This window comes from Mastigoproctus giganteus, chromosome 7 (genome assembly GCF_048544385.1).
Source record: "Mastigoproctus giganteus isolate SK-2022 chromosome 7, ASM4854438v1, whole genome shotgun sequence".
NCBI lineage: Eukaryota > Metazoa > Arthropoda > Arachnida > Uropygi > Thelyphonidae > Mastigoproctus > Mastigoproctus giganteus.
The window spans coordinates 151,756,797-151,784,777 of NC_143581.1; the positions used below are offsets into that span (position 1 = coordinate 151,756,797).

At 37.6% G+C, this 27,981-nt stretch overlaps 1 protein-coding gene across 1 annotated transcript in view; it reads left to right on the forward strand.

Moving 5' to 3' along the window:
• The window catches only part of LOC150083261 (repulsive guidance molecule A-like), a 104,781-nt gene extending 76,888 nt beyond the window's left edge, over positions 1 to 27,893 (forward strand). Inside the window, exon 3 of the mRNA XM_090377944.1 lies at positions 26,085 to 27,893. Within this exon, the coding sequence (XP_090234070.1) occupies positions 26,085 to 26,780 (696 nt within the window). The 3' untranslated portion in view covers positions 26,781 to 27,893. The remainder of the gene's footprint in view (positions 1 to 26,084) is intronic.
• Positions 27,894 to 27,981: the final 88 nt, after the last annotated feature.

The window sequence follows — 27,981 nt, forward strand, 5'->3', positions numbered from 1 at the left end:
TAAGGGCACAAAAATGAAATAAAAATTCTGTTTTAGGACGCATTATGAACTGTCTGTTCCGGGTGCGGTGCTAAACTGGATATGCTGTTGTTGTTTGGTTTTTAGGAGCATTAGCAACTAAGGCCATATTGCTCCGGGGATATGCGGTGGTCATTCCCTGACCTTTCCGCATCCTCCGTATTTGGTGGGCTCGAACCCCGGTCTAATCAAGAAGCGTGTGCTACGCACTGCTGCTGCTGCTCCTGCCTACCTGGCTACGGAGGCGCCTACTGGATATGCACAACACTGTCTTTGATACTTGTAAACTAAGTAAACTCCCCGCAAGTTCTGTGGTCAGAGACTTGTTGGTGTGAGAGGCTGACGGACAGTGAAAATAAATGTGCAGTCTAACAGAAGGGCTCCAATCAGTCAAATACAAACTTGTACCAGCACAGTACAATGGCTTGTGTGCGTGAAAAGTAGTATACAGGAAAGCAGAATGAGTTATGCTCATCACCGATGAGGTTAGCAGTAGACGGCTTCACCGGGAAAAAAGATTTTTTCGCACCGTGGAAGAGTTAGTCGGTCTCTGTCAAGGGTTGCGTAGTTTTTTCACAAGGAATCATCGATTTGTCAATCAGTTAAAATGGATAATTACCGACAAAAGAATTAATGCATTTTACAGGCACAAATATACTATACCTCAATGATTTAGCTATTTTGCGCATTGAATTGGCACGCAAGACAAAAAGTCGTCAATAAGCACACCCTTAAAGAGCAGTTATATATTGTATTTTCCGTATAATAAGACGCACTGGACATATCTTTAGAAGGCAAATTTTGAAAAATTTGCACAATATTTTATTGCATATGTTGTAATACAAATTCACAAGTGCTTACTAAACAATGTGAGTGTAGAAAGAAGAGTTACTTTTTTGCTGAACGCCCAAAACTTGCCATCGCTGCTGTCCAACTAGTCATTACTAATGGGAACGTTTACTTTCTTTAAAGAGTACATGGTCTCATATCATTCAGTGCTGATTGCACATTTTTTGGAGTCAGAGTGTTTTTAGGCTTCCAAAATACATTTTTTTTGTACTTCATCTTTTTTTATTTTAAAGTTGTTGATAGGCAGATACTAAAGTCGTTTCAAAATTGAATTTTCTGATTATGTATTTAATTTACAATTTTTGAAACTAGAATAGGAGGGGTGAAATAACTGAACAAAACTGAAAGGGAGATGGACTACACAAAAAAGGTTAAACCTCTAAAGGGTTATTAATATCCAATGACATCAGTTTGCTATGGTCTCATGGGATCGAAGCTAACTCCGTGTTTAATGATCACATAATAAAACAGCTCACTGTTTCAGAAAATCATCTGGACGTTTTGATCATACGTTCTCTAGAACTAAAAATGGCGTCTTGTATATATGGGAAAAAGAATTTATGAAAATCATTCAAAATAGACTCCCACTGGACTCTATACACTTTTAATTGTTGAAAGCATCCTTGAAATTCTTCCTCCAGATGTACCTCTTTGAGATGATTGGCCACATTCTTCGGATGTTTTTGAAATCCGAAATATGAAATTTTGAAATATGAAATCATTTCCTTTTCATCTTCATTTATAACTTGAGAAAGAGAAGTCTCAACCACAGCCAAATCTGGTAGAGATGTCAGACTTCAATAACCTCTTTTGGAGAAATAAATCTTCGAACAATTAATGAGGAGTGTTGTCGTGCAAAACAAAAACCATTTCTTGTTTTTGTGAAAGTCTTGTCTGACCGTTGAATTAGAATTAGCATTAGCTAATGCTAATGATGCAAGAAAGCAAGCTTATGCAGCATCAGCTGCAATTGAACAATTATTGCAATTCTTTGCAATAATCGTTCTATCACTTCCAAATAAAATTAGGCATTATTTAAATGCCCATTTTTTGTCGCGCGACAATGCACCAGCGCATTCCGCGTTAATTGTTCGAAGGTTTAATTCACAAAAAAAGGTTTACTGATATTAATCTACCCATTCAACAGATTTGTCCCGGCTGACTTCTTTCTCTCTCTCTCTCTCTCTCTTTGTTTCTGCGTGGGTAGCACAGTGGTATCGTCACCGTCCTCCCCACACCGGGTGGAAAAGGCCCGGGTCCGAATCCCATCGATGACGCGATGAACTTTTATGGCCTTTTTTCACTCCGTGGCTGAGTTAGTCGGTCTCGGGCGTAGATGGTAAGGTTTTGTCCGCCAGAAACTGGAGTTTTCTCATCTAGCAAAAGTGGCCAATCGACCAGAGAAGATGTGCAATTTACAGACATAATATATAAGCGGGTATATGTAAGAAATTATGTGTGGCCCAAATATAATAATTTGAATTTTTTTTTTTTGACTTCTTTCTCTTTCCGAAGTTAAAAATGAAGACGAAAAGAAAACGATTTCATACCATCCAAAACATCAAAAGAATGTGTCCGACCATCTCAAGGAGATAACTTTAGAAAAATTTCAAGAATGCTGTCAACGATTAAAAGACAAGTACAAAGAAGTGCATTCAGTTCCATGACGACTAATTTGAATGATTTTCATAAATTCAGCAATTCGTTTTCGGAACATTTGCTTTTTTTTTTTTTTTTTTTTGAATTTCTGTTTTATTACTTTTCAGATACACTGTGTATACATATACATTGCTAGATTTATCTTTCACTTTTCGATCTAAAAAAAAATGTTTTGGTTTGATCAATGTAAAATATAAAGCAGGCTGGTATGATTAGGAACCTCATTTGCTGCTACATGGTAAGATAATATTTATAGTAGCGTGTTGCATGGACATATTTTGTGAGGTGTGCGTGCGCTAATACAATAAACATCGTCTAGTTTCCAACATGTCTACCTTCATCGTGTTGTCTACGTATAGTACATGTAAGTCACGCGCCCACCTGTATAGGGCTGGATCATGTTTGAAGAACGAGCGTCCTGTCTCTTCCCGCCCTCCTCACTTCCTTCCCAACACTGAATAATTCCCGCTTCCCTGCCTTGGGTTGTAGATGGTTGGGTGGACTGTTGTTAATAGTTTAGAGTGCGATTAGGGCGTCCAATTGCATACTACAAGCAGTCTGGTGAAGTGAAACCTGCCCAGAACCCTTGGAACTCTTGACACCTTTCAAGGTACATACGTTGCTCTTTGCCTAGTTACTCTACCGACTGGGTGGCTAGTGTAGGTTCATTGACTACACCTGTGGCAAGGAGGAACTTTAACGAATAATCTGCTGATTATGTCAGACAACAAAGTGGAAGTCTCACAAAAGCAAATTCATAAAATTTGCAGATTTCTTATTTAAAGTTTCAGTGAGCTTAAGTGTCTTGCTTTTGTTATGGAATCCAGTTTCACATTAAAATTCAGGCTGAGAACGATAAAGAATTGAATGCGCTTATTCTCTCTGTATGCTCTTTTGACCAAGCAATTTCAGAATATCTGAGCTGAAGTCAACACATGACTAACTTTTTCAACAACTCTATAACAGCTAATAACAAATATATGCTGCTTCTCAAGGACATCACTTTTAAGGTAACGTTGTCTATAAAGTGTATACATTTATTCATTTTCAATTTTTTTTAACGTACGCACATCACGTGCATATATTTCTTACTTAGTCACACTTCTTAGTCTGAAAAAAAAAAAAAGAGTTGTTTGATGTGAGCAGTAGTTCGGCAATGCTCCCGTAGACGTGAAAGAAAATTGCCACGGCCCACAGAATTTCAGTAAATAAAATTACAATATTTAATATTGTAGTTTAAATTATACTTATCGATAAATAAATATTTTATGGTAACTTACATGAAACATTTATAGCCAACGCATTCCTGATACTTGCAAGATGCTTTAGTCATTTTTCATTTTCTGTTCCTCACCTAAACAAAAATTGTGGCTGCCTTTGATTTTTCCGCCGTCACTACATTATTATTATTATTGCTGTTATATTATTTCTCCCTGATTGGGTGATTCCACTCCGTGACGGGTACTGCTACCAAGTACACAGGGTGGGTGTAATGATTGGTGTTAGTGTTGGTCGAGAAACTCTCATTATCCTGCAGGTGTTCAGGATTGCGACTTTCTGGAGTTCCTTGTAGGTTTATTTATTTTTGTTACACAGAGCATTAAAATTATGATAAATGAATTAGCTTTCGGCTGGGTGGCAGCCTTCATCAGATTAAAATACTTCGAATGGCAGTTAGAATAGAGATGCACTGCCAGGATGGTACGTGAGACACGTGGTTAGTTGTTTGTTGATGTTTGTGGCTGTGACGTATGGTGGTGACGTGGCCAGCGTTTGTCTATGGACAGAATTACTGTTTCTGTGATGGGGTTAAGTTGACAACCACTGTTCCTGTTCAACGAGGTATCCGAGCATTTTATACTTAACGATTCCAACCAGGTGCGCCTTAGGTAATGGTGGGACTTGTCTACAACCACGACATCGCGGTGTGGGTCGATGTCGTGGTGGGTTGTCCAGACATGCTCGGCAATAGCTGAGTGTTCTACATCCGCCAAACGGATCGCCCTTTTTATGTTCTGAGAGGCGTTTCTCGAGACGACGACCAGTCTCTCCAACGTAGCAGCTCGTGCAGTCACGGCAAGAGATGCGATAGACCACACCACTCTGTAGAAGGGTGGGGACAGGTGTTTTTATGTTGGAAAGGAGAGAACGCAGTTTCTTGCCTGGGAGTTGGATGCACTTTACCCCATGCGATCTTAGGATTCTACCGATCTGCTGTGACAGGTTGGGGTAGTATGGGATGAATGCCCTCGTGGAAGACTCGTCACTGTTGGCGTTGCTGTTGGTCGTCACGTTGTCGCGTGCTTGTAGATCACATCTGTTAAGAACATCGATGGGGTAGCCACACCTCGTAAGCCTTTGTGTGCTGGCCAATTTACCAACTTCCAGTCAGCACACACACGGGGACACCTCCTCTCAACCGCCCGAACCTTGCTAACTCGCGCCTGGACACACTCCAGCTCTGCAGATGAAAGGCGCAAAGAGATCACCAGAGTCAAAGTAGACCTTACGAGGTGTGGCTACCCCATCGATGTTCTTAACAGATGTGATCTACAAGCACGCGACAACGTGACGACCAACAGCAACGCCAACAGTGACGAGTCTTCCACGAGGGCATTCATCCCATACTACCCCAACCTGTCACAGCAGATCGGTAGAATCCTAAGATCGCATGGGGTAAAGTGCATCCAACTCCCAGGCAAGAAACTGCGTTCTCTCCTTTCCAACATAAAAACACCTGTCCCCACCCTTCTACAGAGTGGTGTGGTCTATCGCATCTCTTGCCGTGACTGCACGAGCTGCTACGTTGGAGAGACTGGTCGTCGTCTCGAGAAACGCCTCTCAGAACATAAAAGGGCGATCCGTTTGGCGGATGTAGAACACTCAGCTATTGCCGAGCATGTCTGGACAACCCACCACGACATCGACCCACACCGCGATGTCGTGGTTGTAGACAAGTCCCACCATTACCTAAGGCGCACCTGGTTGGAATCGTTAAGTACAAAATGCTCGGATACCTCGTTGAACAGGAACAGTGGTTGTCAACTTAACCCCATCACAGAAACAGTAATTCTGTCCATAGACAAACGCTGGCCACGTCACCACCATACGTCACAGCCACAAACATCAACAAACAACTAACCACGTGTCTCACGTACCATCCTGGCAGTGCATCTCTATTCTAACTGCCATTCGAAGTATTTTAATCTGATGAAGGCTGCCACCCAGCCGAAAGCTAATTCATTTATCATAATTTTAATGCTCTGTGTAACAAAAATAAATAAATTATGAATCCAGAGCACGCAGGCGTGTTTTATTATTTCCTTGTAGGTGTTCTCTGTGAGACCTATTGCTGCTAGGCTGCTATGTAGAGTCTTTGGCACCATACCGGTGGTTGACACGATGACCGAGATGATCGTTACTTGTTGCATATGCCACATCTCTTTGATCTCCTGTCTTAGGTTCGTGAACTTCCTAAATTTTTCCTCATGCGTTTTCTAGAGGTTGCCAGTGTTGGGCACCGCAATGTCAATCAGATAGGTAGCCTTTTCCTTCTTGTCGACAAGAGTTATGTCCGGTCTGTTGTGCGGGATTATCTTGTCCTTATTATGGCGCGGTCCCAGTACAGCTTGTGGGTTGGGGTTTCCAGTACTGCCTGGGTTCGTACTTGTAATACGGTACACTTTCTTTGATCAACTGGCATTTCCTTGCTAGCTTCTGATGTATTATCCTGGCTACCTGGTCATGCCTACTAGTGTACTCAGTCTGGGTGATCACCTTGCATCCCGCGGTGATGTGTTGGATCGTTTCTGAGACTAGATAGCATCGACGAAATGTGTCATTTGACACTCAGGACTCCTTGGCGATGTATTTTCTATAGTTTCTGGTATTTATTACCTGGTCTTGGATGGCGAGCATGAATCCTTCAGTCTCGAGGAAGAACGTCCCACTCGTGAGCCATGCATTGGAAGCAGTTTTATCTACGTGGTCTTGATGGAGGATCATTGTAGTGTCTGCCATGGAGTGTCTTCTTTGTCCATCTTTCTAAATACGTTTGCGTAGTCTGGACGAGAAGGAACTCCTCGCTTAGAATGCTGCTGCGTTTTTGTTGAAGTAGTCCTTCAGGTTAACTATCGCTGTTTTCTGTTGCTCGATGAGGTAGTAGTACTAGTAGCGGCATGTGATGCAAGAAAGCAGTGTATGAGCTTATTCAGCATCAGCCAAAAAAAAAAAAAAATCGCACAACCATTCCCTCTAAATGTTTGTCCAGTTCCTCCTTAAATTTATTTAACCTATCAACTTCCACAAAGACAGATGGAGGATTGTTCCAGCAATTAACCACCTGCTGGCTAAAGGCAAATTTCCCCACATCTATTCTACATCTGTCTTTCCTTAATTTGAATTTATGCCCCTTAGTTTCGTAATCTGAACAAGTGGAAGAATCCCATCAGAATTCAGCGTGCTCAACCCATACGAGGCCTTATACACCTCAATCAGATCACCGCGCAGGTGCCTAGTCTCCAGCCATTGCAATTTGCAGAACTTAAGCCTCTCTTGGTGAGAGAATCCCTTCATTCTCCTCACCAATCTTGTTGCCCTTCTCTGTACACGCTCAAGCAAATCTACATCCTTCCTACAATGAGGCCTCCAGACCTGTACGCAGTACTCAAGGTGTGGCCTGACCATTGCCTTATACAGAGGGACAATCACCTCCTTTTCCCTGCTAGCAAAATTCCTATATATCATTGACAAAACCCCATGACCTACCCTGGCAGCCTGTTTGCATTGCTCAGAAACTTCAAATCTGACTGCACAATTACACCCAGGTCTTTTTCATTTTCTACCACCTTAAGTGTAGTACCACACAGTTGGTACGTTTCTCTGGGGTTACTTCTACCCATATGCAGTACTTTGCATTTGTCAAGGTTAAACTTCAGTTGCCACTTCTCGGCCCATCTGCCTAAATTTTCTAGATCCTGTTGCAGCAGCACACTGCCATTACTGTCATTAACAACCTTTGTATCATCTGCAAATATTCGACACTAAGCCTGATATACCTTCATCAATATCATTGATAAATATACAAAACAACAGTGGACCCAACACCAAACCCTGTTGGACTCCACTAATAACATTAGTCCACGAAGAGCAGCACCCATTAATTACCACCCTCTGTCTTCTCCCACTCAACCATCCTATTATCCATTGTAGCAATTTACGCTTAATACCATTCTGCTCCAATTTGTACAGTAGTCGTCCATGCGCAACAGTGTCAAAAGCTTTCCTGAAATCCAAGTATATGATATCAAAATTATTTTTTGCATCCAGTTCCTTTGTAACCACATCATAATAACCAATCAAATTTGTCAGACAAGACTTTCCCTTAACAAACCCATGCTGTGTCTGAATTATTGCTGCAGTCTTGTCTAGATGATCCTGCAATGCATCTTTAACCAGTGACTCCATTATTTTACCCGGAACAGAAGTTAAACTAACTGGTCTGTAATTACTCGTGTCACTCATCGATCACCCTTTGTGAATTAGGGACACATTTGCATATCTCCAGTCCGTGGGGACCTCTCCTGAGTCCAAGGATGCTCTCATAATTATGGCTAAGGATTTGCTTACTTCTTTTGCCGCCTCCTTTAATATAACTGGATAGATCCCATCCACCCCAGATGCCTTTCTTATGTTTAACTTCAACAATTTCTCCTCCACTTTCTCTCAGTTATTACAAAATCATTAAGCACCCTGCTACAATTTGATAACCTTCTGCCATTTTCCTTCCATAATAACTCCTCATACAGAATGTAGATGCAAAATACTCATTCAGTTTGTTTGCTATCTGAGCAGGATCATCAACAGTCAAACCATCGATATCGAGTGGACCAATCAGATTCATTCCCTTCCTTCCTGAGTTTACATAAGTAAAGAAATCCTTGCTGTTTTTCTTAGCATTCTTTGCCAAAGATTTCTCGTAATCTGCCTTCGTCGGCCTAACCTCCTTTGTGACTTGATTACAGACTAGCTTATATCTGCCATAGGCTTCTGTGTCGCCTGATAATTTATATGCATTCTGTGCATTTTTCTTCTCTGTCACGAGTCTCATTAGTTCATTTGATAACCATTTAGGCCTAAACCTTGAACAATATTTCTTAATAGGTATGAAACTTTTTCCACGATTAATTCCTTGAATGCTTCCCACTTAGAATTTGCTGTTGGTAACATCATCAGTTGATCCCACTGTATAGAATTTAAAAACTGTCTGAGACCACTGTACTCACCTTTACGGAAGCAAAAACCCTTTCCTTTACCCCTGACGGTAATTATACCTTTAAGTAAATCCCACATCAGTACACTGTGATCAGTGCCACCTAGTGGTTCCTTTATCTGAAATTCTTAATACACGAATGATCACTGGTGATAACCAGATCAAGAGTATTACCCTCTCTGGTTGCCTCTGGAACATGCTGCTGCAAAAAACAATCATCCAATAAATCCACAAAAGTCTTACTAGTGTGCGAGTGACCAATCCACAAGTTCCAGTCAATATCTGGAAAGTTAAAATCCCCCATTATAAGACATTCTGATTTACTAGCCCACTCTATTTCTCTGTACAATTGTTCACTGTACTCATTCGAGTCATTAGGCCTATAACACACTCCTATTCTTATTTTTGCTTTCGCAGTGCTTATATCACACCAAACTGACTCAACGTGCGCTGTTCATCTATATCAACTGGATGCACTTCTTTTGATTTTATGTTTTTCTTAATTAACAGCAAAACATCTTCTCCCTTCCTATCCTGTCTATGTACAGAAAGTACACATTGTACCCCCAAATTCCAATTCTTCATTCCTAATATCTGTGTGACACCACGTCTCTGATATCCCAACAATATCCGCCTTTGATGTCTTGACCAACACTTCAAATTCTTCAAATTTATTTACTATACTTCTAGCATTGGTATACATGCAAGTATACATGCACATATTCTTATTCTTAGTTACCCTAACACATCCCATATACCCACCTGTTTCACAATGACTACCATCAGTCCCTGAAACCCCCAGCACCCCTCGCTCCAGGCCGCTGCTTATTCTAATAGAAGTAGTGCAAAAATCACCTTCATCTCTGCCTGCAGCTACTTTTAACCTTTTAGTCTGTGAATCCCCCCAAGCTAGCAGTTTTCCGACCCACCTATAAGGTCCCCTCCTCCCTCTTTCCTCTCTCTCTTCCCTCTGTCAGTCTCTCCATGGCTGACTTCGGTGGTGTTGACAACTCTTGGTCATCATCCTCCTTGTCTTTCTCATGATATCCTCCAACTCAGTGTTGGTCCAATCTATGATCCCGAAAGAGTATGTTAGCACTGGGGCTGCATAAGTGTTTATGGATTTAACTGTGTTCTCTTCGTTCAGCTTTGCTTTTAGCAGGCTTCTGAGTCTCTGGTAATATTTTTAGGTCAGGCAGACCTTGATTTCCTTATGCTGTACCTATTGAGCCTGCATCATTCCCAGGTATTTGTGAGTCTCTCCCTCTGTCATGGCTTCTATCTCTTTACCAGTCTGCAGTTCGTAGTTTTGGCCAACTAATTTCTCCTGATGCAGTCCATGGATCTTACATTTGTCTAGAGTCTAGACGAAATTTCATCCTGATATCATTGCTGAATTCTTCGATGATCCGGAGTAGTTCCTGGAGTTGCTTCTCGGTTGCCGAAGTATTATTATTATTATTGCTCTTATATTATTTCTCCCTGATTGGGGTTCCACCTCGTGACGGGTATTGCTACCAAGTACATAGGGTGGCTGTTATGTCTGGTGTTACTGTTGGTCGAGGAACTCTGACTATCCTACAGGTGTTGAGGATTGCGACTTTCTGGAGTTCCCTGTAGGTGTTCGCTGGGAGTCCTATTTCTGCTAGGCTGTTATGTGTGGTTATTATTATTATTATTATTATTATTATTATTGTTGCTCTTAATAACAACAACCACCCTGTGTACTTGGTAGCAATACCCGTCACGAGGTGGAACCCCCAATCAGGGAGAAATAATAATAATAATAATAATATTATTATTATTATTGTTGTTATTAATGTTTAAATACCATACATAAACATTTAAGCTCTCCCGATACACACGTTATTTAGTTTGGAAAAGAAACGCATGGTAGACGTAAGTACACTTCTTTATTTGCTTCTTCTTCTTTTCTTCATCTTTTAATGTTATTTTATTATTATTTTTTTATTATAAATCAGTTTATTTATCATCAAGTTCATCCATGTATGGCCAGAAGGTATATACAGTACAGAATTACACCTACAGGAACATAACAACACATCATACAAAACATGCATAAATATTTCTTATAAAAACACTGCCTATCGAAACAATTTCAGTTACAGTATTACCTTTCGTATTAAGACAACCTACATATGATTACAACTTAGTTCCAGAGGCACAGAATTAATACAAAAAACCAAATGTTCAGGCCTAGTAAACATAAAAAGACGCATTTTGTGTAAAACACAAACATTTCCTATCCAGATATTACACATAGGAACAATTAAAATTACATTACATAAAAAAATATAATTTAAATGTCAGTCTCAGTTCCCCAGTCGTGCGAATAATTCAGAAAGTTATACTATTCTTATTCAGGTCTGATACATAAAAATAAAGAAGAAAAGAACTTATAACTATATATATCCTCAGAAAAGCGTTGAAAATCACTGGGAATAGCACTTTGGATTAACATATACAACATACATTTAACGTCTAGTGGTTAAGAAAAAAGAAAGTGGGCTCAAAGAAGGAACATTCTATCGACTACCATACCAAAAGTTTCTCTGCCAAGCAAATAAGTACGAGTTATGTATCTAAAAGTATATGCCAGCGTACGAAGTATTATTAGTGTGGTAAATTTTATATCGATTGTACGATTGATGACTCTGGCTGTGCAATGGACATACGTACCACGTTTTTTTTTTTTTTTTTGTTAAATAAACTGATTTTAAAAATGTTTATAGATTTGTATCGGTCACCACAGACCTGAACCTCCGTGACAGGTGTGATGTCTCACTGGCCATCGCTACTAGTACCTGGCATTGGTGGCCTGGATAATCTCAGAGTACTAAATCCACATCCAACGCTTATTGAAGTTTATTAGTGTCAAATAAACACATGCTCTGATAAACTCTGAACTCAGGTCAGCTGATATGGAAGAGGAATCTTAGCTGGGTTGTTTAACCCATGGTCAGAATTGATTATATATGCAACTGAATATTTGGCGAGTATCTGTGTTCTATATACTCATTTGACTACAGAAATTCATTTAAGGGATTGGGCTAGGTTGTTTAGAATATGCGACAAGATAACTAACGCTGCTAAGCGTCAGTATATCATGTTTGTAATTTGCGTGTATTCTATGGCCGATTTGCCTGTTTTGAGAGAGTCAAAAAGAAAGCAACTCATAACAGTCCTCCCACTACTATGGAAAATATTTCTCAACATCAGGGGTGATCAAAATCGAACATCAAGCCTTTTTCTTCATAGCGAAAGAGAACAGAGTTGCTATTCACTATGCCACCCAGTGTTTAAAGGGGCGCTCTGCACACTATGAGAGCATAGCTCATTGTTACCGTATTTCGTTACTTCGAAATAGTTTATTTCGAAGTAACGTATACTCAATTCTTATAAATTCCTCACAGTGGAAGCCGTTATCTTACTGCAAGAGAAACGGAAATAAAATAATAATAAACAAATAATAATAACGATATATTCTCTGTAATTCAGCATCCTCCTATATCTTTCCACCGACATAAGCACACTGCAAAGTAATTAATCACTTCCTGTGCATTTCTCTTTCGCACCTGTGCCATGTTACAGCTTAAATGTCAAGAGGTCGTCCAATTTGACGACTGATAGGAGGTGTCAGAACGCTGCAAACAAAGCCGTTTGTACCGTTCAGCGCTGATAATGACCGTCATGGAACAAGTGCGACCTCAACTGATAACGCTGTCAGCCGATAAGACCAGTATTTCGAAGTCACAGGAATTCGGAACCTTATCAAACTTTTTAGCCGACTGCAACTCCGCCCGGGTCAAGGTTCACTAGTGGTGCGTTATTTTAACACAGCGGACTTCGATAAGATATTTATGACTCAGAAGGAATATCTGAAGCGAATGAGAATTGTAGGTGCTGTGAAAAACATTTCATAATTTGTCTAGTTTTTGAATGTTTGCGCGGTAGCACAGTGGTATCGTCACCATCCTCTCCACACTAGGTAGAAAAGGCCCGGGTTCGAATCCCGTCGATAACGCGAGGAACTTTAGTGGTCTCAAGCGTGGATAGCAAGGGTGTTTTTTTTTTTTTTTTTTTTTTTTGTTCGGAAAATTGACCAAAAAACACGCAATTTACAGACAAAATAAATATATGAGTAGATGTAATCATTTACAGTGGACCCTAATATAATTTTTTTTTGTCTGGTTTTTGAAGGTTTTCTGCATTTCCTAAAGAGTTAAGATGGTGGTAAGTTTTCTACTCAGCAGACAGTCTTTTAACTTGCCTGCTACACAACAGTACAACAGCCTTTTACAACTTTTTAGATCCTATGTAGAACCACGTGGCGACACAACGGTTCAGAAACACTGCTCTAATAAACGAGAAACGACTGACTGACTAATTCTAACTACTGTAAATTATTTACATTTCCTGCGCAAGTCATCATATCCGGGTTAGATAAATACATCATTTCACGAACCTCCTATGTATGATTAGCAGAATAAACAATAAGCATTATGAATTTTTTTTCGGAATATAAACTGAAAATTTTTATTTTCTACCCATCCACCATATTGTCCATTCATTTCTGTAATCAGTGTACTGCCATGAACGATTGGCGCCTCCGTAGCCAGGTGGGAAGGAGCAGCAGTGCGTAGCACACGCTTCTTGATTAAACCGGGGTTCGAGCCCGTCACCACCAAATACGGAGAATGCGGAAAGGTCAGGGAATGACCACCGCATAACCCGGAGCAATATGGCCTTAGTTGCTAATGCTCCTTAAAAAACCAAAGAAGAAGCCATGAACGATGCCCAGCACTGCAGCAATAATATATATAACCTTTGCATGAAAAAAAACTATCATCAGAGGAACAGCAAATTATCAAGTGCCTTATATATAATTTCAAGAGACATGATTTCGTTTTATGCTACGGAACAGCCATGCATTCAGCAAGCTAGTGAATACAAGGATCGCTATGAAATAAATTAGTTACATACAGGTGTAATCAGCTCGCACATTCTTGCTCCGAGCAGATTAGAACACGTGACTTGCAAAAATTTTCTTCCTAGACGCTTAGTAAGTACTCAGCCAAGAATGGTCCTCGTATAACCAGATGCGTAGAAATCCCCTTTATTTCATGTTTGTTTACGTAATTTGATGAGCAATTCCCGCATAAATGAGACCAATAACTTATTAAAAGAACGTCATGAAAATTTAAAACTATCTCTCGACTTAAGCCTTGAACTCATGATGGGAGAAAAATCAAACGTCAGTGAACTCTTATCATACCTCAGTTTATAAACTTAACTAATCATATCTAATATGTTAAATCAGTAACAATATAACAGGAAATAACAAAACTTGAACAGGCGCAATATAGCCGAAGTTGCTCTTGCGCCATTAAACCCCAAACAACAACAACAACATCTCTCGACTTTCTATAATGCTTTTCTTATTTCCTCAGGGATTTTAATAAAAATTAAAATACAACACGTATTTCGCTAACCTTCTGTGATCAGTAGAATAAATAACAGTAGTATTTCATAGTAGCATTTCGTTACTTCATATGCATAATAATTAAATTGAAAATGTTTCTTTCTGTCCGTCCGCCGTATTGTACGTTCATTTCTCCATTCAGCGCACCACCACAAACAATGTCCAGCATATCAGCAACGGATAAAACATGGCCTCCGTAGCCGAGTGGTCAGGTAAGCCAGAATGCAATAGCACACGCTCTTTGAGTAGGTGGGAGTTCAAGCGCCTGACTGCTAAATACGGTCGATCTTCCAGCCCACATAATCTGGACCGGCGTGGTAGATTATGGTCCATTCCCTCAACATGACTTGCTGGGAAGCCTCCATTCTGCAGTGGATTGACAATGGCTGCAAAATTATTTAATTATACGGATAAACATTGCGATATGCATGGAAAAAAAAGAAATAATAATTTCCATTTTCTATTTGTTCAGTTTTAACGAAATTTTGGATGACTCATTTTGGATTGTTTCTAAAAGAATTAATATAAGATATCGTGAAAATCTGAGTCGAGCGGAGTCGCGTTGCTTTGTAAGGATGAACATGCTAAAGACAACAGGCGCCTTTAAGCACGCCCCTAAACAGCTTTAGCTATATCATCTGTTTACACTCCGAGTAGTCAAATAGAGTCATGAGTTCACAAGCCAGAGAGAGAGATTACCAAAAAAATCATTGTATTTTGTACTAGTACAGTTTACCGATTTGGACATGCAACATGCGAAAATGTGCAAGGAAACAATCACTACTTGGCTGATTTTTGTGACTTTAAATCACAGCTTGACTGTATTTAAGTGAAGTTTAAAGAGAAACGGATTCGGTCTCAGCAAAATGCAGTCATGAACTCTCACGTTTCAACCAAGACAAAAAAAAAAAAAAAAAGAATTACAGTTTGAAAATTTACATATAAACGTTCCAGGGTCTTCCGTACAGTATATTTGGTGTGTTCACCACTTCTCACTGAAGAGGCCTGGATTGGCATCCTTTTGGAAACTGAAGGAATGTGAATCCAGAAGGTGAACACTGCTAGCCAATCTCAGCTGGAGGGGGAAGTATTCCGAGTTTTTCAATCAACACAACATGGAAATCGCATGAATGTATACACCTATACAGGCATAATGAAAATAAAGAATATATGAGATACCATAACATACTAAAGTGGCATTATGAACAAAATAGTCAATGCGCCAGCACCACCGGACAGCACCACTCTCCCAAAAAAAAAAAAACACTGAAAACTCATCGAACTGAAAGACCTGCATCTCTATCTACCATTTTGTGTATGTTCCTAGCTGTGTTAGCTATATTATTCACATTTATGTTTTAAATAAATTTGAACGCATTGTTCCGTACCTTGGTTGGGAATATTAATAGGAAATTACCTGTAATTTAACCCAAGATCTTATAACTCAGAAGCTTTTCAAAAACTGCTTTCCTGTGACCAGGAATAGGTTCTTAATTAATGTAGTGCATCATCATAGGAAAACGGATTTTGTAAAGAAGGCATTGGAATAAAGCACAGGTAATTTCTTAGTAATATTCATGTTTTAATTAAGCATTTGAACATGTCCTTTGATATCTACCAACTCCTTAGCCGACAGGCCGTCAACTTCACTCGGCCAGATTTTATATCCGCCTACCAGTTGCTTCTCGATAGGAATTATAGAGTACTACCCTTCCTCTCCACTATGGGAGAGAAAGGGTGGAACTCTATGAAAGATGTGCTAGGTAACTATAGCCGGGTGAGCTAACTTCAGTAGCGGGTAAGATCTAATTAAATATAGGGCTCTTGGTTGGAAAGTGCAGGTTTCAGTAAGGGCATTGATAAGTCAAATGCTGCAGTACTCTTTAGCCATTAAATTTTGTGAGCAATTTGGGTCGATGGCAGTTGGCATAATAAAATTTCCTAAAATGAAAGGGATTGTTTTTTGTGGGCTTAGTAAAGTTTGATTCATCTGTAGAATTTTCAGATTGTTGAATGTTGAATAAAAAAAAATGGAGGAGCAAAGTAAATAACCAAAGATGAACATGAGGTATGCTTGCTCCGCATCTGTTTAACTTTCGCTTTGATCTCAGGTTTTTCAAGGAATACGGACATCGTTACCGTTTTTTTTTTTTTTTTTTTATCTTATCGACTTACCTCTCAGTTTGTGGTACTGTACTAAATACAAAAGGGCAGGGCAAAGCTTTTCGGACCAACACTGAAGCCTAGCCTATCCAATTCGTTCTTCGGGACAAATTTTATTTATTTTTTGGCAGGTGCAACAAAAGCATGTGGCTTCCTTGCACTTTATGGCTAATACTAATACGCTGTTTCCAAGATGTACTCCTACGCAAAAGTAGTGAATCGTTTAACTGTGCAGCTTGGCAACAAAAGCGATTATTCAATTAAGTAATTCCACAATTAAAAATCAATTTATTTAATTTCTGTTAATACTACATTCTCGATTCTTTGTAAAGACTTTTCGAATTATATATCCTTCAGATTCAAAACTTGGCGTAAGCTAGCAGACAAAGCTATACTCGTATTCAAGAATGGCAAGAATAGTGTATGCATATACATGTGATATTATTACTATGAGTTTTTTTTTTTTTTATTTATTTATTCTATCCAGGTGGTCACGACTGCGGTAAAACCCAACGAAGAGAACTGAACATGAAGTAATTCACTCGTGTTAGCGAAAATCAACTGGCTAAGATAACAACAGTTAAATCAAGTTAGTTGATGCACGCAGGTGATAAAATTTGTGGAGCGTTCGATTTTTTGTTAAATTAATTTCTTAAATTAATTGAATTTTTTATTTCTCCGTGATTAATAGAAGTGAAAAGTAAATAACTAATTATCTTGTTACTAATTAATTACTAACTGATTTACTAATAATATAAGTAATTGTTTTGCACTTCATTGCGCATATCTTCCAACTTAATATTTAATCCACGTTTTGTAATACTTTGTGTGTGAAAAGCAACATGTACACTTAGAGTAAACTCTCAACACTTTCGTAATGCAGTTTACTTATTTCTTCCTGAATTTTAATAACAACTGAAATATAATATATATTTAACGTTTCTGCTGCGCTTAATAAAATAAACAAATTGTAATATTTCATGATTTTTAGTAAACGGATAAGACAACGATTTTTATTGGCGAACCGAGAACATTTCTTTTCTGCGCATTAGCCATATTGCACATTCGTTCATTCCTCCAATCCACGCATGGCAACAAACATAATACCCAGTGTTTCAGCTACAATATATGGTATATGGACAGTCTATCTAATATGCACGAAAAAAAAAAAAAAAAAAAAAAAGAACAGAAAGAAATACGAATTGCCAGATTTATATTGGTCTAATTTCAACAAAACTTGGGAAGGCTCGATAAACCTTTCTAAAAGAGCCAAACATAAAATTTCCAAATTTTCTAAAAATTCATCCAGTAGGGGTCGAGTTATCACATGCGGAAGGATGGACACAGTGAAGACAGGCGCTTTACGCATGTATATATTAACCTAAAAATTGATCTGTTGGTACACATTGTTGCAGTAATTCGCACTTCGAAAACTAGCTGATAAGAGGATAAGCTTCATAGAAACAACGCACATGTGTGAATTACTTGATTTAGTAATAGCCTTATTGCCGTAGTTATCACGTGCTGTCTACATCAAGAGTCTAGAGCTGTGAATGGCTGTTCCCATCTACAAAACGCACTTAGGAGTGATTCGTCACAACTTCATCAACATCAAACCCTCTCGAAAACAGATAAAAACGTAAACCTTTGTTCGAAAGTTAAATATCACGATAAGTTTTACGGTTACACCTGAACATTAGTTCCTCCCCCATCCCTAAGACTCTCTCTCTCTCTCTCCCCCCATCCTGGCACTCCCTTGTGTTGTTATCTTGACACTGTAATCTATGTGCCAACATCTGGCAAATGTCCCTAAGGTTTCAAGAGATTGCAATCATCCATTGTTGCTCTATTTATCAGGCCTTCAGTTCATTTTTGAAGGTTAAAACCGTTGAAAGTTTGTTATTCATTGTATCTGCTTCAGCTGCTTTTTATTCGTATCTTTTACTTTTCTCCCACTTTCTATATGCATAATACATGGTTCATTTTATATCACACGATCTGAAACTAAAATAATGAAAGTTCGCAATCACGTTGATGAAGGGAGAAAATCGAAAAGGATTATTCAATCTGTCGAAATGACTCACTCAACCTATACATGAAAACGACCTTGGCTGCTTTTTTATTTTATTTTATTTTTTGAACTCCGAAGATATTATTTCCTCGGCTCTTATTCTTATCTACTAACTAAACTGCTGCTGAGCTTGCGTACTTTTACCTGGTGTCACCAGGCTGTCTGCATGCAGCTGTTTGACGTCACGCGTAGTTATGGCAACAGCTGGCTGCTGGCCGATTGTTGTCGATGACCGTATCTTTTGTTTATCCGCATTCCTTGGTGTTTTTCTTTTGTCTTCTGCCTAAAATAGCAAAAAAAAAAAGATAAATGGGATGGTATTATAGCTCTAATAGGTGGGAGGGTACTTGTAGTGGGTAATGAGCGAGACAGAGAAGTGACCACGTGATCTAACCATATATGTGCTTGCGATAAAAACTTGCCAAGCAACCTGCACGTGTTCGTAGGAAAACAGATATTGTAATGCAACTATTACGTAGCTTGGGCTACAGGAGGTACCCCTCATTCGATGTTACCGGTCGCTCATTCTACTTTTACCAATCATATTAGAACTGAACAGCTGCCTTTTTAAGCTGCTAACTCGGTAGAGTTTACACCAGTATCTTCCGCAGCAATAAAGTATGTAATGGAATTTTAAGGACATGAAATGTTCTTTCAATGTCACCTCTGAGAAAGCATTAAGATTGCCATTATAAATGCCAATTAAAACAGAGAGAGAGAGAGCAGTATCGCCTCTGCGAAAGAACACTCCAAAATGCATGAACTAATATTACTTGAATTAGTCACACTTACAGTATCTGGCATAAACATCTGAAGCCAATTTTTGATTGTGTGATATATAATTGTAATATTATGATCGTATGATATTGTTACTATAATATTAATTGCTATTGGAATCATTACATAATTACAATTTGCTTCGTTCGAGAAACTTTTTTCTCTTTTTTTTTTTTCTATTGGAAAGCAACAAAATATAAGTAATTGAAACGTGAAAAAATATGTTAAAACAAAATAACCGTTTATACGTAAAAATAAATAAAACTAATGTCAGTAGCATGGCAAATCAGTAGAGCGAAATTAAAATAACAATACATGACAAAACGAAACAAGGGAGGGGAGAGGATCAAGTAAAGGGTATTGCAGAAGGAAATATTCCTAAAATATAATTTTGAAAGAGCCAAAAAAATACAATATCAAATAGCGAGAAATATTTTATAATGTGCCAATTATATGAAATTTAGCGGCGTCCTCTGACTAGCACCAGTTCCAAATTATTTGAAATATCACTTAGAACGGAAACGAAAACCAACTACAATACTGGACCAACAAAAATTATAAATAAAATAAAATAGTGGAAAATAAACTGTAGTCCTCTGCCGAGATTGGGCATAATGGTAAGTCTGTTTTACTTTATAATTTTATTGGTTCGGTTTTATAGCTGGTTTTCGTTTCCGTTTTAAGTTAAGTGATATTTCACATAATTTGGACCTGGTGGTAGTCAGGAGGCGCCGCTAAATTTCTTGTAATTGGCACATTCTAAAATATTTCTCGTTATTTGATATTGCATTTTTTGGCTCTTTCAAAATTATTTTAGGAATGTTTCCTTCTGCAATACCCTATACTTGATCCACCTCCCCTCCCTGTTTCGTTTTTGCTTTGTTATGCTCTACTGGTTTGCCATGCTACTGACATTTGTTTTATTTATTTTTATTTATTTATTTATTTATTTTTATTCTAATTTATTACAAGCAACATGCGGTGGATTATGCATTAATGCAGCCCCAATGTTTGCGATGTTAATTTTCCTTTTATCATAATTACTTAATATTTTTTCTTTATATATATATATATATATATATAACCATAAAAATAAATTAGAATAAGAATTAAAAATAAAAATAATGCCAGCAGATGTCTGCTGTACATTTTTATTTTAATTTTATTATGAAAGATTCAGTTTCCAAATATTTTAAACGTTATTCAAATATATATATATATATATATATATATATATATATATACAGTGCTATAGTAAAATCAGCTGAAGGTATATTCTATGAATGTAACGAAAAGCAGAGAGTATATTGTGCATAACAAGCTTATTAATCGAATTCCAGAGGGTATACCCTCTGGAGATAACTATATTTACTTTTTATTTTTATTAATCACAGAAAATGAAGAAAAAACAACAACATTTAACCTAGGGAACAATCTAACGCACCAGTAATGTAACGCATTGTGTACATCAGTGGTTTTCAACCAGGGTGCAGCAACAACATTCCAGGGTGGCACGTAATTTGGGTTTAAGTTAATTAAACTTATTATTATTTTTAATTTATATGTTTATTTCATTATAAAACGGTGTATGGTTTTTTTTTAACTTTGTGAGGATCTATAATTGATGTTTATGTAGTACCTCTATTAGATAGTATGAATCAGAGCTGTACTACTCAATATGTTCTACGTTGATAATAATATTAGTAAAATAATAAGAGGAGTTTACCTCAATATAGTGCGTAGAACACTTCCGTATGATACCCTCCAGAAATTAAAACGAAAAAATCGACAACTTACCGGTACATTAGAGTAAAATATAAATAATTAAATAATCAATTTAACACAATACAAATCAATCTAAAACAATTAAAAATCAAATTAACGCAATTAAAAGAATCTAACGAAAATATTCAAAACGATTTTCCTTCCTTTTAATTATTTATATTTTACTCTAATGTATCGGTAAGTTGTCAATTTTTTCGTTTTAATTTCTGGAGGGCATCATACGGAAGTGTTCTACGCACTATATTGAGGTAAACTCCTCTTATTATTTTACCAATATTAGTACCTCTATATAAAGAATAAATTATTATTTAAGTATATATAATTTGTATTATGAATTGTAGTTTTGTTTATAATTATATTATTATAATAACTGTCATATAATAACATATATTTTTTTTTAATATTAGAAATGTATATACTTAGAGAGAATCGGATCTAACAAGCAGAAAATTGCGTAGGGGTGCCACAAAATAAAATAAATTACTTAGGGGTGCCGTCATTAAAAAAAAGGGTCGAAAACCACTGGTGTACATTAACTTAATTTTATTATATAGGAAACAGATAACACAGTAAACGCTCCGACATATAAGCGAAAAATCATAAATTCTACACTGCATTTTCAAGTAAAATGGAGAACCCAATTTTTTTGCTATAAACAAGAACAAAGAACTTGCACAGTACGAGTATATATGTATACTGCTTGACAATATCTTTGTTTCCATCAAGGGTATATTAAGAGCAAGTTGCTGCCATGGATAAAGGGATGGTTGAGTGGGAGAAGATAGAGAGTGGTAATCAATGGACACTGCTCTTCGTGGACTAATGTTATTAGTGCCCAGGGTTCGCTGTTGGACTCATTGTTGTTTAATATTTTTTTGTATTTATCAATGATGTTGGTGAATACATATCAGGCTTAATGACCAAGTTTTCAGATGATACAAAGGTTGGTAGGGTGGTTAATGACGGTATGATACTGCAAAAGGATCTAGAAAAGTTAGGCAGATGGGCTGAGAAATGGTAACTGAAGTTTAACATTGATAAATGCAACGTACTACGTATGGGTAGCAGTAACCCCAGAGTAACTTACCAACTGTGTGGCACTACACTCAGGGTAATGGAAAATGAAAAAGATCTGGGTGTAATTGTGCAGTCAGATATGAAGTTCTCTGAGCAATGTAGACAGGCTGGAAAAAAAGCTCATGGGGCTTTGTCAATGATATTCAGGAATTTGCTAGTACGTATAAGGAGGTGATTATCCCATTGTATAAGGCAATGGTCAGGGCACGTCCTGAGTACTGCATAGAGGTCTGAAGGCCTCCTTTTAGGAAGGATGTGGAGCTGCTGGAGTGAGTACAGTGGCGAGCAACGATATTGGTGAGCGGAACAAAGGTGTGCTCTTACCAAGAAAGGGTCTCGAGACTAGGAACCCGAGGGGATCTGATTGAGGTCTTTAAGGCTTTGAATGGATTGATCAAGCTCAATGCTGATGGGATTCCTCCTCTTGCTCAGACTACACACAAACTGAGGGGACTTAAATTCAAATTGAGGAAATACGGTTGCAGAATAGATGTGCAAAAGTTTGCTTTTAGCCAGCGGATGGTTGATTGCTGTAGCAAACTTCCATCTGTTGTGAAAGTTGATAGTTTAAATAAATTCAAGGAAGAACTAGACAAACTATTGGAAGGAATGAATAGGTGAAATAGGAGGTATCGTGTTTTTTTTTTTTTTTTTTTTTGACTGATGCTGTATAAGCTTGCTTTCTTGCATCATTTGCCATTGCTGCTAATTAACATATACAACAGCAGCAGCAACAAACAGCCGGAAAGAGGAATTTTCCATTGTTCCTTGCGCAGATCATTTAATGTGTTTCAAATACCGGCAAATATAAAAAATTTCGTTGAAGGCAGGAAGAAGATTTATCAGTTGCAATCACTGAAGTGCGATAAAAACTTGCCAAACAACCTACACGTGTTCGTAGGAAAACATATATTGAAATGCAACTGTTACGTTGCATTACAATCTGTTACTCTAAAAATATGCGATGTTACTGCATTTAAAAACATTTTTACATTAAAATAATTTTTAAATTTGAAAAATAAAGTAAACTTCAATCGCTCCTAAACGAATAAACTCACACTTGCCATTATTTCTGGGATCACTATACTGTATATGCAATTAACAACCAGTAAACGGTTCCTCCTCATAATCTTTATGCAGAGAATAGTAATTGTAATATTAAAAAACACAAGAAAATATCAGACTGATACCAGACATTTGTGCTGGGGAGGTATAATATGTTATTTTACCAAGAGTGGAAAAAATCCCCCTTCGCCTTGGTTAGAGTGATTTTACCATACTCTATGTGATTTTTTTTTCTCCAACTTAACTAAAAGTTTTCAGCGATGTCTCTCCTACTTTCTCCGCCCGAATCTGCCATTGATCCCAACTGAAATATTATACCAATTTCCAAGATATCAATTAGGACTAAATTATAGCTGCAGCGTATACTAGCTTAAGGAAAATAGGAGTACAGTATTAAATTTTAACTAAATCAGTTAAAGTATACCAGAATCTATGGTAAAGTCATGATAATAATGTTCAACCAACGCCATAAAATTGCAGTGCAATGACCCTGTTGATTCATATTACCAAGCTAATACAGAAAACGTCTTAAAACCAATGGTCTTTACCACACTTGACAGATGGAAAAACACTGTAGTTCAGCACTGAAAGTTGTACTTAACCTTAGTGATCTAAGGACCCCGCACACCCGTTTTTCATTTTTAATTTAAAAAAAATTTTGTAGATTTTCAAGCTGAACAAATTTTTTTTTTCTCTATAATATAAATTTTCTCATTTTTAAAAGCGCGGATTTCCTAAGTTTAGGACATAACTGGTAGCTTTCCTGGAATACTTTCGCGAACCAACCCCGTGGAGAATGTAGACCTCAGTTTGAGAAAATGCTATACGCTTAGGAAATGCTATACACTAGCATTTCCTAGCTTTTCATTTGAGATGCCCTTAAAAGTGGTTACATTTTCAGAACCTTAAGTAGTAGTTATCATTTATATGAAAAGAACGTCTCCTAAACTCTTAATACACACTCTGTGAATCACTAATATAAAGCCAAATCAAAAACTTCAATTTCTTCCACATTCTGATCAATCAGAGGCCCAATGGAACGTGAACTGTTCCAAGAAAACGGTTTTCTACATTTCAAGGTCAAAATTCGCCAGTCGTTACACATAAGCCATTAATGAAAAATGATTACATCGATAATCATATTTCATTGCTGGCTTATTGTGTATCGATAAATGGCTTGTGGGCAAATGCTGATACATGAATTTCACAACACATAATTCCTGATATAGTAAATGTGGGAGAGATGCCATATTTACGGAGGAGAAGCAAAAAGAGAAAAGAAATTAATGTATTTTTCTTAAATAACTGTTTAAAATGTTGCATGTTTAATACAGATTAAACATAAAACATTTAAAATTAATCAGAATTTTTTTTTTTTTTTTGCGAAAAATTCTTAAATGTTTTTAATGGGAAAAAAAAATGATTAGGACAAACCTCGCAAATACTAACAAATAATTTCTATTTCCTTCACTTTCTTGATCTCTCTGTTCCATAAAAATTACATTTAGTATCATACATGGTACTGGTTTTCTTCACGCATCGTTTTTTTTTTTTTTTTTTTAAATTTCAGACATTGAATCATCCAACCATTTTTTTCTTTAAATTCCTGAATGTCCATCTTCGGCGTCTTTTCAGGCCTTCATCTACGTCTTGTACTTTGTCAGCATTAGACATATTTAGGCTTACTGAATTTGCTTCATTCGGATAATTAGAACCATTGGAAAGTAAAAAATAACTGCTCTGGAGTATAGTAGAATTTATTCGTGTTGACTATGGTTTAAGCTCATGTGACTGCTATACGGCAATGTTCTTGTATTCTCTCGATCCTGTGAACTCCTATGACCTTATGTGGTCGTCCCGGAGTAGAAACAGAAAATTTATTCAGAAGACTTATTCAAACTTTATAAAACGTAAAATTTAAAATTCTGTGAAAACGCTAAAAAATTCCAGTTAACCATATTTTTAAACAAAATTCATTAATTTGACGTTGAAAGAGAAAGAAAGCACAATTTAACAGTTAAAATTACTTTAAAACAGCAAAAAGAATCATAATTTAAAACTGCGTCTCTCCCACCAGAGAGTAAGCCATCTGTCCTATTAAGGTGAGAATCGTGCTAAACATTTATGATGAAAAAGAAGAAGCAGATTCCCATTTCATCAACGGAACTATAAATTATTTAATTTTTTTAATAAGCACCTACTATGGCATTTTAAAACAACCCTTGTCAGATCATATGCTAGAATTTGCTGGTAATCACCTTCCTCAAATTCTCTCTCTCTCTCTCTCTCTCTCTCTCTCTCTCTCTCTCTCTCTCTCTCTCTCTCTCTCTCTCTCACACACACACACACACACACACACAAATAGAAAGCACTCTAATGAACTAACTCGCCTTGCGGAGATTTTGAAGATCTGAACAACACTCCGAGATTAGGATGTACTATATGAGATTAGGATGTGATATCAGTTGATCCGAATGTAAATTTCAGTAATTCGACATCTCTCCACAATTACATTAACAAAATTTTTGCGTACCTTCTCGAATGATACATCAACTTGTTAAGTTACGTTGCAAAATCAAAATGAACTGTTTTAAACCATTTAATTTTTTTCGTTAATAGTATCTTATTAGTACTGCACTACATTTTAAAAGGCATCACAATGGCTGCAGAAACTGTCATAATAGAAGTAGTGCGGTCTGGAGACATATTCTTACTAGTCGTCCAACAAGTTTAACAATTGTAATACGAAATGTGGTAAGCTTTTCAATAATGATGCTTGAATAGTGTATACATCGAATAAAGCGATCCCTTCATAAATGGCTAATTGACTTCTTTCTCTCTTATAGGTAACAGTGATCATCCGAGACCACGGTCCATGCACAGCCGAAAAAACATACGAAGCCCAAACTGACTATTTGCCGGGAGTGTTCGTCGATGGTTCCAAGAGCAGCGGGCCTGAACGCACGGTACGTATTCGGGAGGAAGATCCGGGACATCACATCGAAATTATCGTCAGGCACATTGGCACGCGTATAATCATCCGACAAGTCGGTCGATATTTGACCTTCGCCATACGAATGCCCCAAGAAGTCGCTATTCAAGGGGCTCAGTCTGAAACACTGGAACTGTGCGTGAAGGGGTGCCCGAAGCGCGAGAGAATCGACTACACCCAAATTCTGACCCATCCAGACCAGTGGATCTCTATGGTTACGAGTAGGGGTCATGTAGCCGTGCCAGTAAAGGAAGCCGTCGCAACGTGCAAGCAGTATAACGTCACGGATTTCTATTTCGACGCATGCGTGTTCGATTTGCTTACGACGGGTGATAGCACTTTTAGCATGGCGGCGCGCGAAGCCATGCGTGACGTGCTAACTCTCTATCCTGCTGCCGCCGGAACGCAGGAAAACAGGACGTCTCTCCCACCGACTCATATTCATGTGGAGAAGGTATCTCTACCCGAAAACAGCGCCCCCGGTAGACCAGAGGTCACACTAACAATACTTGTGGTGTGTGTAGTGGCAGTGGCGAGCCTTCATCTGTAACCAGAAAGTTTGTACACCCTCGGCACATCTCAGGAATCATATCAAGGTCATGAACACTAACACAGCTGATGTCTCGGGCAAGTTGTACAGACTCATGCGTAGACAACACCCTGATTACAGCTGCTGTCCTATACTCTGGAGAGTGGGAACTAAAGATATACTCCTTTTCTGCTTGTTGAATAAAACTGAGAATAAAAGTTGCCGTCAGGGGAAAAAAGTGTCAGCTCGGTTAAAGTAGAGTGAAAAATTATACTTATATAAAAGTTCTGTTGTCGCAAATTTTGCATAAGCTTGATGATTCGATAGTGTTTAGCTACAATAAAAATTCGAGGCGTTCATTAGTTTAATATCATTGACAAGCAGCTGTAAACAGTGTTTTGTAGTTTATAACAGATGTAGAGACGTCATTCATTTGGATTACCATCTGGATGGAGAACCATCATCACAATGGCAAAAAAAAAAAAAAAAAAAAATCGTGTACAGAAAATACTCGCAAGAGAATGAACTCTAAAAACGTGCAAGAAAATAGCGAACCGAGCTAGCAACTTCATAACTCTATCCTTCAGCGCTGACTAGCAACCACAGAGAAATAATATTTCGTAGTACAAGGAATAGTATTATGTAGTATTGTGAATAGGCAGGAAAAATTGTGATGACTATCATATAATGTTGTGTATGTGTCTCAAAAAAAAAAGTATTCGTGATACTGAACTTCATTTTTAAGCAACAGTGTACCATTATTAATATGGACAAAGTTTTGATTACAGCAAAAGTGTGAATGACTATTAGATTGTCGAACGTGTACAGAAGCCGCATATGCAAATTCATTTTTGTGTCACCTCATAGGAATGACTGAACGTTGCTACTGATTTTGTTAAGTGAAAAAAAAAGCCATTAATGTACATAATATACATATTATGAAAATTAGCATAAATTATAGAGGTTGAGTTTAAATATGAAAACTTTGATATTTAAGACCGTAACACGTTTAATCACATGCCTCCCTACAAATGTATCATAATTCTGTGCTACGATCCATCAAACAATAGACTACATTTGTGTGAGGTATCATGCAACCATTGTTAAAACGACACATCTCTGAGTAAAATGAAAGTGCAGTAAATTTAATTTATCAATCTAAATTATCTGTTTTCTTTCTTGGTTATTAAAATCACTAACTTCCTCTTTCACTAGAGTTGAA